The sequence below is a fragment of the Haliotis asinina genome, chromosome 2, assembly GCF_037392515.1.
Source record: "Haliotis asinina isolate JCU_RB_2024 chromosome 2, JCU_Hal_asi_v2, whole genome shotgun sequence".
Classification (NCBI taxonomy): domain Eukaryota; kingdom Metazoa; phylum Mollusca; class Gastropoda; order Lepetellida; family Haliotidae; genus Haliotis; species Haliotis asinina.
This window is the reverse complement of record NC_090281.1, coordinates 67,812,189-67,828,484: the sequence shown is the minus strand read 5'-3', so window position 1 is coordinate 67,828,484 and position 16,296 is coordinate 67,812,189. Positions and strand designations below refer to the sequence as shown.

Genomic DNA, 16,296 nt, shown 5'->3' with positions numbered 1-16,296 from the left:
CTCTCACACATTATTGACTTGAGTAAATATCGTTCTGGCCTTAATTCTAAAGTTCTATACGACATTGGACTTTGATACACGGAATAAAGAGAATGTTTAACACGTCAACACAATATTATCTAAAACGCCGTATGCGTATTGATGTAGCAGGAACATAGCGTCTTAGTCATAACAGGTGTAATAATATAGCTATAATGTCGTATGTGCTTATGCAATGGTAATAATGATATACGAAAAACCAGCCTTGTCTTTAATACGGTTGGCTCTGATTCATATTTTCCTTAATTCAAAATTTATCATCAGAACAGTTCTTCTGAAAATATTTCACCAAGGCATTGAAACTGCGTTTAGAAGCGACTCGTATTTAACGAAAAGTAGCTTTAAAATTCAGACATAATGTACAGAATGTTCCTTCCTTCCTTTGTAAAGACTATGTGTCCAAGGCTTGTATAGATATTCAAACGCTCAATGAATCGTACGAAGCACCTGTCTTAGATATGTAATGTAAGGGAACCAGGGTGTTTAAATGTAAATAACGCGTTGTCCTGAACATTCTCGAAATGTTATGGTGCATCAAGTCTTGAACTGATTAAATGTTGTGTTTTGTTTCAGTTTAAAAAGAAAGCTGGAATCGACCTATTAAAGTAGTATTACGCAGTAAAAAGATTGTTATTCCGTGTTAGATTTGGCGCTTGTGAAGCAGTGTGGTGGATCGTATGGTCAGTGATTATCGTGTGATGGTCGTAACATGCAGCATCGTCCACGCATGCCGCCTCATCAAGCTGGCATGTTGATTTATACGACGTTGACAACAGCAAACCAGAACGATAGTCCGAGCACGCAGGTCTGTAAAACGAATTAAACTCACAGTCATCAAACTCGTGAACCATACGAAAGGATGTTTGGGGGTTTTTTTTCATTTGGAAAAATTTACTATTCATTGTTATTTATCGCTCCTTTATTATTCATCGTTCTTTCAATATTTGTAATAAGTAGTGAGGGGCGGCAATATCTCTAACGAAATATAATATTCTAACGAATATCTCTGGAACGAAAGTAGCATCACACCAATGGCAGCGTGTGTGGATGCCTGTGTGCGTGAGAGAGAGCGAGAGAGAGAGAGGAGGGGGGGAGGGAGAAAGAGAGATCAGTGTCTGCTTTACTTATCACACAGAATCATTTCTGTACACATTATTTACATGAAAGACATTCCTGTTGTCACATTTCCATATAAGTAATAAGTAAAACAAGGGAACAGTCGTTATCGTAAAAAACTACTTTTGTAAGAAAACGTGAATTCTTATCAACTTAACTGCGCAAATCTATTCCTATATTGGTGTGAAATAGAGGTCACGGTCGCAGTACAGTTACCGCCCCTTGTAATAGGCCGTTAGACAGTAATTACCGGAAGTCGAGTACAGTGTATACATGTCCACATCTACATGTACTAATCTGTCACCCACTAACGTGCTCTGATCACGTCAGCAACACCCCATTACCTTCCCCACCCCCACGTAACGGTGTAACCCAACACCCCTGTACCCAGTACCCCGCAGCCTCACCTGTATCAATGTCAGCGTTTTGTTTACAACGAAATAGTTCTACTTTCAGCTGTCTTAACAAATTTAGAGTGAAACACTTCATAATCGTATTTATATTTGCTCGCGAGTGTACATTATTGGTTTGTCCCTCGGGGTTTTGTTTTGCAACATGACAAATGGTAAATATGCACGTTATTTAACGTTATAGATCAGCTCTTAAAGGCAGAGAATTTGAAGGTCGCGTTGTTTGAGAGTTGTATTGACGTGAAGATGCCTGGACTTTATGGTCATCATGGTTACTTAAACTGGCACACCGGTCCATTCTGACTCTTCTTGGGGCCAGAATTCCCGAGCAAGAAGTCCACGTCGGTCAAGTGTTTGTAAATGCCAGGTCGGAGAAAATGTATGTTTCTGTAGGTGCAATGTATTTAAACCCAAACCCCATCTAACAAGTGGCCCCCGTCCTCCTTAACAACACATATGGTTAGCTTGAGGATTAAACTAAATCGCCGACCAAATTACTCTCTTCCGAACAGCAAAATTCGGACTAGCCAGCAAATATTGACCCTATAGACAAGCGAGAGCTGGTACGAGAAACGTAAGCTGGTTGTTTGAGGGGTGATAACACGCTAACACTGGGGGAGCGGGAAATCTGCTTGTCTGTATACCTGGATTACTTCAGGGCACCTGGGGTTGGGGGGAACGCGTCAGGTAGAGCCGTAATGAGTAGGCTAGTTAGTGAGGTGTAGTCCATGTTACACACGAAGGATCATATCACTGGGTTTCAAGCCACTGTGTGCTGATGATGTAAGTGATTGAATTACTTAGCCGTTGGCTGTACCTTATTGTCCAGTCGGGACGTCAAGAAATGGGCTTCATACTATAGACACATCGAACCCGAGTTACGAACTAACACATTAAGCACTCAGCCATAGAAGGAGATACAATGCAATATGATTTTCATACACAGATATTATTCTACAAATTTAACTGCTATCGGGAACTGATCAGGTTTTAACAACACATACGTGAATAATATAGGAATTCACACATACACACAATCACACATGGTTTGGTTTGGTTTGGTTTCACGGATTCTTTTTTTATTTTTTTTTATTTTTTGTTTGTTTGTTGTTGTTTTTGTGAGTGACTTGATAGCAAATACGTCGGCGAAATGAGTATTCTTTTTGTGTTTAAAAAACAAATTGCCACATGGACTAGATAATTCAAGCTAGCGAGAACGGCTGTTTTCGAAAAGCAGATGAAGTGTTCTATTCATTTATCTAGACCAAAGCTTTGGCTATAGATATGTTTTCCGGTTTTTCAAGGAGGACAACACAGGAAAGTAAGTCTGTGCATGAGAATAATCATCAGGACAAAGTGAGCCCCAATGAGAAAGGTGGCTGGTGTAACCTGTTAGGCTGCTACTTGTCAGGGGAAACATACACCAGGGCTGTGTAGCTGCTGCTCCTGCTCAGCGTCAGGATGCAGTCAGCGTGTTACATCAGTCAGCAAAGATGACCTTGATGGATGGAGATCCGGCCAGAGTCTGAAGCTGACATACCGCCACAGTCACAGAGGCTGACTCACGCCGGCGTCTGCAACATCTTCACACGACAGAACAGGTTCCTCCCCGTCCTGCTTAGCGTCCAGCGACACTGCGACACGGACTCTGTCAAACAATGATGTAATGTGCTGTGTATATTCAGTGCTGGTAATTTTCCTGTTTAACTGGATACATCGTTAGAATGTTGCTTGGTTTTCTATGTAAAATTCTCCAGTGTTTGTGTCAGAACAAAGAAAATAAACTTCAAAGTAATGCTAACATAATATCCTGCATTTGAAGAAGTACAGTTACAGAATGTCCTCACATTTGCCGCGAGGTTTCTAATGGGGATTGTGGGGTTACAGCCTGTAACTGATAGCTTAATGGAAGCGGGCTTGGGAGTGGGAGGGAGGAGGGTGATTGTTAAGTCAGACCCTGGTTTCTATGACCCAACCCAAAGTATCATCATGTGCTGTGGGTGTAACTTCGGTTCACGGGGATCTCTCTGTTAACAACATCTCTCCTAGTTCTTCTCCCTGACTCGAGGGAACGCACTGAAAAGGAGTCCTGCCTTTAATCAGTTGGCAAGTCTAGACTGACTCAGTTCTTAGCTTGTAATATTATTTATTGTAATGTTTATTTATGTAATATGATAACTTTATGTCTGAGCTTATATATTAGAGTACATTTTTCCACAAGCTTTGAGACCAAGTTAGATCAGTATCTCCATCTCCAGTGGCTCCTGTTTATCTTTATTACAGTTAATAACAGCTCCTGGGGCAATACGAAAATAGTGTGAACGTAATCTCACTGAACACGTTATATAATAACAAGCGCCCCATTCCAGCATAATGTAAGTCTTGAGGGAGTGTGATCCCAGCTTCAGTTATATATACCGGGTACAAAATCGAACAGATACGTCAAAATCGATCTTTATAATTTATTGGCATAGTTCTTTGGCATGGTAAAGCTGAGAATGTAAGTTCCTTCGGTTTACCTTTTGGAGGAAACTCGCCATCTTTTTTCAGACAATAGAGTCGTTGTTTCGATGTCCTACAATATGTAGAAGATATTCCTTACTTAAATTTCCATTTTAGTTGTTATGACATTTGGAGAGACAATACTTTGTGACCACGTGCTCGTTTTGGTTTGGTACATTCGTGTGACCCCCACCCTGATCTGTAATGGTCATGGGTGCTTAGTCCATGTTCTTTTTCTTAACAAATAAAGTTGAAAGGTACGTATGTGAATACAAAATAACTCTAGCAATGCGTCATGTTTGGTCGATCAAGTAAACAAATATAGCTTACGTTATTCGTAATTATTCCAAATGTTCGTAATGGTGACATTAAAGCGGAGCATCTGGCGAGATGACGTGTTAATTCAATATAATATTCAGTCTCTATAGAACAATGTCAGTATGGAAACATGTCACACACAGGGCCACATGCACCTGTAGTAACAAGGTGCTACAGGTAATCAGTCGTTGTCACGAATTTCAAAATCATTCGATTGTCAGTGACAATATCAGGACTCAACCAGACATACATAGAGACGTTGGTCGATCTGTTTCGTCAGCGGAGTGCCTTGTGGAACAGGTTTCTGAATTCGACTCCCACGGTAACTGCAAGCACGGTACTGCCACTACTGTCATTTGACGGGTTGTCAAGCTCAGCACTTCTAATGAAGATGTCTTCTAAACACTTCTTAACCTAACATTTCTGAACGATAATGGACATCTGTACTGAATATGCTAAAAGACCTCGACATATACTTCCAAACAAAAGTGAGGATACGCTTAAAACACCCATTATATCTTATAATGTAAATATATGGTTACATCGAAGATTGATTTCTCCACTAACTTTGGGGAACCAACAGTAAACCAAACAGCAGATGATTGCACGAGAGGATCATGTATCAATTTGCTGAAAAGCATGCGCAAATATCGTGCATGTGAACAGATGCTTTTTGGATTAAAATTTTAAGAATTTGCCAGATTTCACTGATTTTTATCATTTACTGAACGCATGACAATTATCTTTTCAACGTTACGAAAGAATCGGTTTTAAAAGAAATCAGTTCATGAGCAAAGAATACCTTTGAACAGCATCGAATATTTTGCAAAGTGTAGTTAAGAACAGTTGCCTGAAGTAACGGACTATCTTTACATAGTGAGTCTAAACTTTTGACGGGAAGTATAATACTGGATACCGCTCGATACCGAATACCGTTGACCACTAACGTACACATCTACCGAATACCGTTGACCACTAACGAACGTTTATACTGGATACCGTTGATCACTGGCGGGCATTTATATCGAATATCGTTGAGCACTAACGGAGATATATACCAAATACCGTGGATCACTGGCGGACATAAACACCGACGACCGTTCATCACTGGCATACATTTATACCGCATACCGTTTATCACTGGCGGACATTTATACCGAATACCGTTGACAACAGGTGGACATAAATGCTGAATACAGCTTAATTACCACAGGACAGACGCCAGTCTACATGTGTGTGTTGTTTATCAATACCGGTAAAGATAATGACGTTTTAAAGAGGGGAAACTCGATATGAATGAAAACATGCAACTACAAACTGTTGATGGAAATCCAGATGGTGCTTCCTAATGCAGCGCGTGGTGACGAGAAATTGGTTTGTACGAAGTCTTTGTGCTGCTTTCGAATGCAACACATCAATCTCAGAGGTATTGTTTCCTCAGGGAAAGTCCACATATATGAGACTGGCGGAGTTAGTACTGTTTCAGTTTTTGAATGTTGTTTCAGTTTGTGAATGTGTTAGCAGGTTGATGTGCAGATTCAGGGATATATGATATATGTTATTGTGGTTTCCTCTTTAAGCTAAAGATCCCATCATACTGTAACGTCTATTAATACCTTCCAGGCACGGAGGTAACACATCCCTTTCTTCTCCACGAAGAAATTGAACTGCACTCAAAATTGCGTTTTGTTTAAAGACAACTTTTGCATTCGGTGGTAGGTCGCAAATCTGCAGTAATGTAAATTTGACAGGTATCAGCTTACATCACCACTCCTTCGCGTATAGCCGTATACATAGACTTGCACAAGTCCCTAAGGTAATAATTAATAATTTATACGATAATTTCTAATAAAGAACATAAATATCCTTTTAACAGGCGTCCTTGCAGTGGCCTTATATCTAGACTTGCCTCTGCCCAGGAAGAATTGACCTTCCGCAACCCAAGCTTATCGTCAAAGGAATCGGGTGGTCAGGCTCATTGACTTTGATGAAATATGTCATCGCATTTCGCAGATCGATGCTCATGTTATTGATCACTATATTGTCTGGCCCAGAAGCGATTATTTACAGACCACCGCCATATAGCTGGATTATTGCAGAGTGCGGTGTATGGCTACACTCACTCACTCACTCACTCACTCACTGACTCACTCACTCACTCACTCGACTTGCCTCTTTCAAGGATATACCGGTAATTACTATACATCACTGGCGTAGCCTTCAACACTGCCTTGGACGAGCCTGCCGCATGTACGACAGACGGCTATATCATTAGAGCACGTATACGCTATACACGAGACAGCTGCTTGATCGTTAGTTCAAGCCACGCTAGTCTCATTGCTGCATCTCGGTGCAAATCAGAACAAAGTTGGATTGTTTTATATTTTCCCACATTTATTTGTAGGTGAGAGAAATGTACATGGTTTGTCATGCCAGTAACAGAACACGTTGTGGTTCGTTGCTATATACAAGTCACACGTACACACAGATATCATTCAGGTAACAAATATAACAAAAACATTCACTCTCTCATTCACTCATTCAACATCGTATTTGGTGGAAATTCAGTAATATAAATAATCATGGCAACAAGACTGCATCATTTTGATTGACAGATATCTACAAATTTGATTTGATATGTATCCACCTGATTGAAAACAAACTGTTTTCATCACTTCAGCAATGTAAATCGCCCACAATCTGTCAGGTCTTGCTGTTCAATAAAGCATCACATTATCTAAGCGACAACCAACTCAGAAGAAAAACAGTTGGAACTGACTGATAGTCATTAACTTACTGAAAACGTTGGCATTAATTTTCTAAAATTTTGTTAAAATTTTACTGCCTAGTTTAATCCTTACCTTACAGTTTAAACAACAGTATCAGTAACAATGATATTCTGTTATAGTTCAGATGTTTTGTATTGTTTGAGTCACAGAGCTGTAAAACTCATTCAATGTTCAGGAAATGTCAGTGTCATATTTGCAATCAAAAGTGTTATTATCACATTGTCCACTGATTGGCAGCTAATGAAAGCTGGCGGAGATGAGAAATGTTAATTTCACATTGACAAGAATCAATAGCAGTTGCCAATTGTGTTGCACTAGCGCCAGCCCTGGTGCTACCACACACACTGGGTGCTTATTGCTTAGGACATAATCCTCAGTCCTGGTCCTCATAAAGAAATAGTTTGCATCAATTACCAGCTTTTATCACCCAAACATCAAACACTGACATGTCCTGTGCAGAAACAGAGTAGCTGCATTTGTGAAACTGACAATTTTACGATATCTCTGGCAAGATATTGCTTTCGAAATACCCATTGTACTAATTAACAGATACTTAATCAAATAATGCTGATCGGCCATATATTGAAATTACCACAGTACTATAGAATAATTTAATTCTAATGACTACCAACTCAGTTCATATCAATGAACACACTGAACGTTCAAGTCCTAACACTTTCTGTGATTTGTGCTCAGCAAAAACATCCTCCAAGATCAGTAATTCTATAATTTCTGTTGACGCATGAAATTCCAATCATATTAACGATGAGAAAAAATATTTTCTCATGCTTTTAAATTAATCATCATATTTGCAAGGTTTTAGTTCATCAATTTTTCATACTATGTCAGCTCTAATAATAAGCACGACACTCAGCTGGCAAATGAAGCCAGAGGAATCTCATCAATTATTTTCTACTCTAGCTCGTGTGTCCACAATTTGTCACGTTTGTTGAAGGGTGAAATATTTTTCAGAAGATGCTCATAATATTGTCTCTAAATTGCCCAAGGTGTGAGTGAAACATCAGAGAACTGACATTACATGAATAGTGATTCTTCAAATTCACCATATATGGAAGTATGTGTACTTTAAACAATATCAATCATTCTTTTCATTCTGTAACATCACATGGAAGTTCTTTATATCCTAATGATCCTGATTTCATTATAATCTGTAAAAAGATAGTAGAGTGTATATAGATATTGTATACTCAAAACATTAAATATCAGGTTTTATATGTCTGGAAGCCATGTTTAAAGCCACTTTTTGAAAAACACAAACGCGAATGCGTTTATGTCAAGCCCTAAAGCAGATGAAACCATTGTCTTTGGGATGTTCATGGCGGAAGAGTCATGGAACAAGGAACGTCATGGATGCTGCTGCTGAGTTTAGCACACTTGCAACTGATATGGATGATGACATAAGACGATAATGTCATACTACAATATCCTTGAAGTCATTGAAGTCTAGATTCACACACGATTCATCATTGTCAATAGTATAACTCCCTGAGGTCGTTGTCGACCTGTCGTCACCATCGTCTGTTGTTGCAATACTGTCGTTCCTCCAGTCTCTCACATGTGTGATATGATCTTGCACCGGTAAATGGAAATCAGACACAGATTTTTTGCACCCACCATGGTAAAAATTGTCATTGGTGAAAGTGGGATTTCTCACAGTGAAACCACAAGTTTGAGGGCCCCGATGGGGAGGCTTTGGAGGTGGGTTCTGAGGGTATGTTTTGTCCATGTTTTTCACTTGTGGGTGATGTTTTGAAGGTGGCACTTGTTGATGTTGAGTGGGATCTGGGTAAATATCAGTGCGGCCTTTGTCAGACAAGTCTCTGAAGGTCACATGTTTCCTGACACTAGCTCGAACGTTATCTTTAAGTCCTGACTTGAGAGAGCTTGGTATGGTCTGACTAGACTGGAAGCTGGTGTTGTTCAACAGGGTATCCCGGGACATCTCATGAAGGTCTTCTGGAGAACAACACATATAAACATATATTAATATGCAATCTATACTACTAATCAGAATAATTCATAATATTCACCATCATCCATAATGCTATTATTATGATCAATAACCGTATCATTAACTCTCCTCCCATCCCATAGGGTGATGGGGTAGCCAAGTGGTTAAAGCGTTCACTCATTATGCCGAAGACCCGGGTTTGATTCCCCACACGGGTACAATGTGTGAAGCCCATTTCTAGTGTTCCCCACCCTGATATTTCTAAAATATTGCTAAGAGCGACGTAAAACCATACTCACTCCTATTCTCTGTCATCACTTATCATAATCTACAGCAAGATCTATCTGTTCATATTTACATTTAAGACATTACATATTCAATAAAATAACCATTGATATAAAACCAATTCAGAACAACAAACAAATACCTATCCCACTGTCATCTCCAAGTGGTACCTCTTTCACTAACTCCTTCAACTTGTTTTTTAACTTTCCCTTCTTAATCAATAAGACATTTGATCTGTTGTGTTTGTATTTCCCAGCTCCCTCTCACCAAGCGGCCCGGGGGACAACTGGAGGACAGGGGACATGTTTTGTTCCCCAAGAGAAGTGTAGCCAAACACAAATCCCCTGCCAGGACAGTGCAGTATTTGTGGAGTGTTGGAGTAGGCCTATTATTAGTACACCACCAATGGCCATCTTGCTAAACAGTGCTGCATAAGACATTCCCCTCTGTTTCTTAGCACCCGACATATATTTCACTGGTCATGTGACTGTCAATCTTGAACTTGTGATTTTAGGACCAAAAACAATGCTCACAAAACAATCCAGAAGACGACAATACAGACTTGTTTTCTTTGCCATTCTATAATGTCTCATCATTGTTTCCCGAAAAATGTTTATTTACAGTGTTTTAGGGAGTTTCAAGGTTTTCAACATTTTCTTGCAATTTTCGAATTTAAAACAACAAGGTGTCGTGGTTGGGTTTAACAAAACACACACACACATTATCTTTGTGTTGCTTGTCATGACACCTGTCAGTGCATGCTGTCAATGTGAAATGTACATTCACCTGTAGTGAGATTCCAGGTATACTGTTCAATAAACATCTTCATACATTTACAGTATTTAGATTTTCTACAGGCATTAGCCATCGAGATTATCTCTCCGAGATATCAGGATTATGTTGTATCAGAGCTGTCTGATATATCTGATGAATGATATACATATGGCCTGCTATCTTCAGAAAACATTTCAAATAAAAAAACATCAGGAAGAGATATGTGTATTGTTCATATCTCTGAACATTATCATAATTTTATTTGATTGTAAACATTGTGTTTCCCTATAACTATGACATTTTGTAGAATTCCATGAGCAATAACAGTTCCCAATGACATTCCTCCTTATTCATTATTCACCGAGGAATTCCATTTTAGTCTTTGATATGCTTTATTGACTATTACCCTGCCACTATAAATATCATGACTTTATCATGAATATCTTAGCACTATATCATTATCCTTGACTAATACTCCCAAGAAGGAAATATTCCATGAGATTTATCTGCCAGGGGCCCGTGTCACAAAACTCTCATAAGCCTAAGATCTCGTAACTTTTCTCGTAGCATTTGCACCTCCTATGTTACAGTATGCCAGGTACAAGAGCTACGAGAAAAGTTACGAGATCTTAGGCTTGCGAGAGTTTTGTGAAACTGGCCCCTAGCTTCATTGGTTTAAGAGATAATTGTTTAGCCCAAATGTTTTGGTTTTGTGGCAAGTTGCATGTTTCGTTAGAGGTGTATTTATTACTACAATCCAAACTGAACTTTGAATGAAAAATAATAACATATGATGATATAAATTTGATGTAATTGTTATAATACATGAAAATATTGGTCAGAGGGACTGGAGGATGTGACAGCATGTTTCAGTAAGAAAAATTTGATACAACACAAGTTTGTTTAATTCTTTCTGAGTGACACTTACCTATCTGAGATGCTGATGCACCGCTGTGACTACAGATGTCCTCTTCACTGCCGCCACGGCCGCTGTCGCTGGTTGTTGTCTCACCAGAGGCATCACTGTGAACATCATCTTGACCTCGCTGCCATGCTGCAATTTTCTGTAATATTGAAAACGTTTTACATTACTTGTTTATAAAATGACATTGTGCACAACTAGGTAGCTATCTTCCACTTCGTGATAGCCCTAAATTAGGCATCACATACAGTGTTTAGTGATATCCATGCTGTGCTCACAGATAGGGTTGCCTTGGTTCCAGGGGGAACCACAACCAAGATGGGAAAAGTTGATTAAAATCCCTGGGTGGCAATTTTATACCTAACATCATAGCAGAGGAATAAAAGTGGAAAAAAACACATGTGGGTTTATTATGCCATCAAAAATATCAGCTGGACTCCGTGTTTTCTCGAGATACTCAACTACTCATTACACACTAAAATAAATCTTTTATAGATTGGAATATCAATTCTGTTGGGACATTATCATCTCAAACTGTTTGGCATAAATCTAGATCAGTAGCGTTCATTTTAACAGATGTTTTGCACTCTGAAGTACAATAATTGTCCTTATTGCAGTACCAAGTCAGCTGTGGGAGGAATGCTAGCGTGATCACTTTCACTGCGTGAGATCACACATGACTACCATCATAACACTGGATATTGGACATAAATCATAACAGCTCAGCTCCCTGGGGAGAATACCATCAAGACAGTAATATTGATAGCAATCACAATGAAAAACCTGAATCATACATTCAGTGATTAACTTAAGCCTCCTGTTGCCACCAGCTCAGACTGTGAGACACAGGAAATACAAATCAATCACCAGGAAATATATTTGTGGCAGATCAGATAGACACTACTTTTGTTAACCCAACTGAAGATGAGTTACAATTCAGAATCTTTTATTAATAGCAGAGTAATTTATAGAATAGAAAGAATACAAATAGCTGTATTATTGGACTGGAGAAATGTGCAAGACATTAATGGTCTAGGAAACATTCCTGCCATCTAGTTTACTGCTTGTTTTCATTACAAATGCAATATTTATACCTTGTTATCTGACTGCCCTAGTGTAATAAACAACTGGCATGCTGACAGCAATATTGGGATGGCGTATCAATACATGGCGTCTCAATAAATGGCAAGGCCTACTGTGGTGTATGTACCTGGGTGTTAGAAAGCTGATGGCCCTGGTATGTCTGTAGAAGTGCATGGTGTAGTTGCAGCACCGTCAGCTGGTCCAGTCGGCCGTCACTGTCATCTCGCACCTCTTTCGACAAACTGTACTGCTAGAAAAGAAGCACAGATTTCAGATATCATATAGAGTCAATTTCTGCAGTAAAACAGACTGAAAGCATGTTTAATAAAAACAAACACTACAACTCATCGCCTCTCATCATACATCATTAAATTATTTAGGAAGTAAATCTTAAGTTAAAAAATATACTGGTGCTAAATTTTAGATTCGTCCAAATTGTTTTTGTCAGTAAAAACTGATCACTTCATACTCTTATCAAATTGAAATATTATCTCATGTTAAATTTTAAAAGGTCAAAAAATTGTTTTTTGTCCGTACTGACTTCTTAATATACTTATCAAAATTTCTTTTCACTTTTTTTAACATTATCTGTGCACCATGTTATCAGTTTTGCCATGATCATCTGTAGAGCCCCACGAGAAACAACTGGGTGTAATTACATTTATTTAATGGTCAGCTACAAATCTCACACTGAAGAAAGAGTTGCCAACAAGTTAGAATTTATAGCTGCCAGATTATTCTCACTGAATTGTCAGGTGAGGTGAAATTGTTTTGAGAAAAGGAAATCTCTAGCGACAGTCTGTCACTGATAAGCCTTCCTTCAAATGGCTTTATCTAGCCAGTATAATCCTTTACAGTTCTTTAAGGATGACGACCAGTGCCAAGGAAAAGATTTACAATTACATAGCTACAAAATGTGTCTTACACTGATGGTTTCAGATTAGTTCTTGACAAATCCAGTCTTACAGTTGCTGTCAATCCCAAGTTGGCAACTGGCTGTTCTGCATAGCCATAATGGACAATGTATCATGACTGTTTCTCATATTTGAGGAACAAATTGGACCATGCATTGTTTGTGTTTGCAAAATATGAAGCCCATGCGTGAGACACATCTCCAGAGAGAGATATTGTCCAGCTAAGAATACAATACTGTTGCCATCATTTGATAGTTTCATGTCATAAATGCTCTAGGAGCTGGTGAGAGCTGGTTCAAGACAACCTTGATAACGAATCAAACAGGTGTAAATTCAGGTGATAGAAAGTCAATACAGAGGAACTGCTGAGCTTGGATTGGGTTCGGTTTCACTGGCTGAAGTATTGCTTTGCTTTGCAAATTTGTGATTCTACTGCAAACACAAGACAAGCAATCTGATAAATCTTGGCAGCATTGTATTACTTGATTTTGCAAGGTGTAGGTTAAAATTCATAAGCATGTGTGCCTGTATAAGTTCCTGAATTGGTACATCTGTTAAAAATAGAATAAACATACAAGGAAATCTGAAGAAAGGTTTAAGAAGATTTTACTTATGAAAGCGTATTTGATGATGATAAGTCGAAACCAATATCCAATTTCATCCCGTGAATACTGGTGTACATTTACTTTTGTTCATGTTCATTTCAGCGGTGTTGACAAGTTGGCACCTCCTTCCTGCTAGATATAAGCCTTACATGACATGTCTTTCCCCTGGTCATACAAGCCTTCTCTTGGAACCACTCATTGTAGTCCAACAGGACAATTATTACACTAAATGATAAGAACCACGCTTGAACTCAATTTGTACCTGTTTTATCTGCCGAAATATCAGAGCCAGCAGGGTGGGGTGTAATTGAACCCCTCCTGGTGATAATTCCACCCTCCACCACAAACGTCCCTGGCCACCCAACCCCAACAATTCTCCTCTATGACCACCCTGACTCTCTTGACTAGCACAAGTGTCAGTACATTTGCCACTTCTACATTTCTTCATTGGGAAGTCAGTCAAATAATGACAAACACACTTGACACTGAAATAAGCTGTCAGAGGAAATAAAACTACATGTATACACTCTTTCAATTTTAAAAGCTGTAAAAAATATTAGCGTTCATAAAACATAACTTTTTGCCAGTATTTGAAAAGACAAATTCACCTTTTTGACAGCTGGGAAATAAGCTAATATGATGAGTTTTTCAGTGTTTGGTATGCTATTGTTTCATTATTCAGTCTGTTAGGAACTAACTGCTATTTTCTATAAGGTAAATACACTGTCTAAACAATAAATGTCGAACCAGCACGTGACATTCACCGAGGGATCTTTACAAATATACCTGCACTAGACATTGAAATAACTCTCCTGAGTTCTTACAGACAGTGTGTACCTAAATGATAAAGCCAAGCACAGAAATAACCTCACAAAGCACATCCACGTCACAAGTCAGTTTTGTGAAATGTGCATGTCAACGTTACTGTTCATAGAGTCAAAGTTGCTCACAAAGTCCTAATATTGACACATATCATACTTGAAAACCCTTCAATGATGACAGGACCTGTTTCTTAATTTATTCAATTTCTTGAATGTAACTCACACTCACTGTACAAACAGATGGCGGTGGAAAATATGACAGGATAATATTTCTGTCAACTCCTGTGATCCATGTCAACATATCATCTTTATTTACATGTCCCGGAGAAATCAACAACAGGACAGGTGTAAACCACCGTTCATAATTTAGTTCAGGGTAATAAACTTGTCTTGTTGGAGTTGCTAATTTCATGTGCACAACAGTAATTGTGTCACACTGGTGATTAGCATTTTGGTGTGGGGGATTAGGGGGCATGGAGCGGCAGGTATGATTGGGAGGGGCACAGATCAGCGCACAGGTAAACAATAAACAGGTAACAATGCAGATTACAGGCCCATGTTTTGTTATACACAATAGGTGTCCGTGTCATAAGCTCTGTACACTATGGTCGAATTCCAAGTGACTCTGCGCTTGTGCATGTCAGACACTCATTTCACTGCCTGTTTCTTGACACTTGGCTGACCATTAGTGTGTTAGGTGTTAGTTTCTAATCCAGCTGATTCTACTGAGTGCAGCTGGGATAAGTATGTATGTTTCCAATCAATGTCAAAGACCTGCTTGTACATGGATGGCTTGTCTGACTGTGTCAACATGCAAAGATTATGACATTTGTGTAAAAATATATTACCTTACAAATGACTAATATTCCCCCCCTCTTTAAATATTTTCTTTTTAAAACTATTAATAGTAATGCAAATTAAACTCAAACAAATACATTTCATGATTTCTAATAAACCTGAATTCCAAATTGTGACTAATTACATAAATACTAAACAGAAAATGTATCTTTAGATCTGATGTAGTATTTTGACATATCTATCTCCCTAAATAATCACAAGTAACAATAATTATTTTCAAAACACAGACTCTTTTAAGTTTCATATTTGAGATCTAAAGTAGGTATTAGTTTCACGATAATTAATTAAGCATCATTTACTTTGCTTCCTAATCCTTTGATCTTTAATCTTAACAACTGGTCAAAATTAAAACCAAATTCTCCAAATCAACCCTTCTACTTCCTAATACAATTCAGATTTCCCTGTGCTTTTTCTTTGGTACCAATGTGTTCCAAAAGTAACCCTTGAGTAGCCGTCCCTACAATTAAGTCTGATTATGATTAATGACTATTCACTTCAAGAGTGGACTTTTCATAAATCGGATACTATTAAAGGCTCAGTAATCAGCTTAGTGGAGAGGTTAATTGCAATAATTCCACTTTCTTAGTAAATATTTGATCTGTACTGACTTGCAGTTGATCATTAGGCCAATACAGCAGCTAAGCTCTGATGTCCAAAGTTCCACAAGCGTAAATGGAGTAGTTCAAAAGGAGTTCAAAATTCTTTTTACTTCATAAACAAAATGTAATAAAACTGTACTTATATTATATCAGCCCTTGATTTACATTTTTCCATAAATCAGATCATAGCATTTGTTTGGTAAAATTACTTGAAATTCTTTTCATGCATATGTGTATGATTATGATCTACACTGTCTGTGACAATGTTCAGGTTTCTTTGAAACTGGAG

General features: G+C 38.4%; 1 protein-coding gene across 3 annotated transcripts in view; it reads right to left on the bottom strand.

Moving 5' to 3' along the window:
- Nucleotides 1-6,761: 6,761 nt before the first annotated feature.
- Nucleotides 6,762-16,296, bottom strand: part of LOC137274190 (protocadherin-9-like) — a 36,886-nt gene continuing 27,351 nt past the window's right edge. For 2 of the 3 annotated variants that reach the window (XM_067807237.1, XM_067807236.1), the window contains exons 3-5: nt 12,338-12,460; nt 11,134-11,269; nt 6,762-9,151 (exon numbers count right to left, since the gene is read on the bottom strand). In XM_067807237.1, coding sequence (XP_067663338.1) covers nt 8,607-9,151; nt 11,134-11,269; nt 12,338-12,460 — 804 coding nt within the window. In that variant the 3' untranslated portion in view covers nt 6,762-8,606. The remainder of the gene's footprint in view (nt 9,152-11,133; nt 11,270-12,337; nt 12,461-16,296) is intronic. The other variant, XM_067807238.1, reaches the window with a different exon arrangement.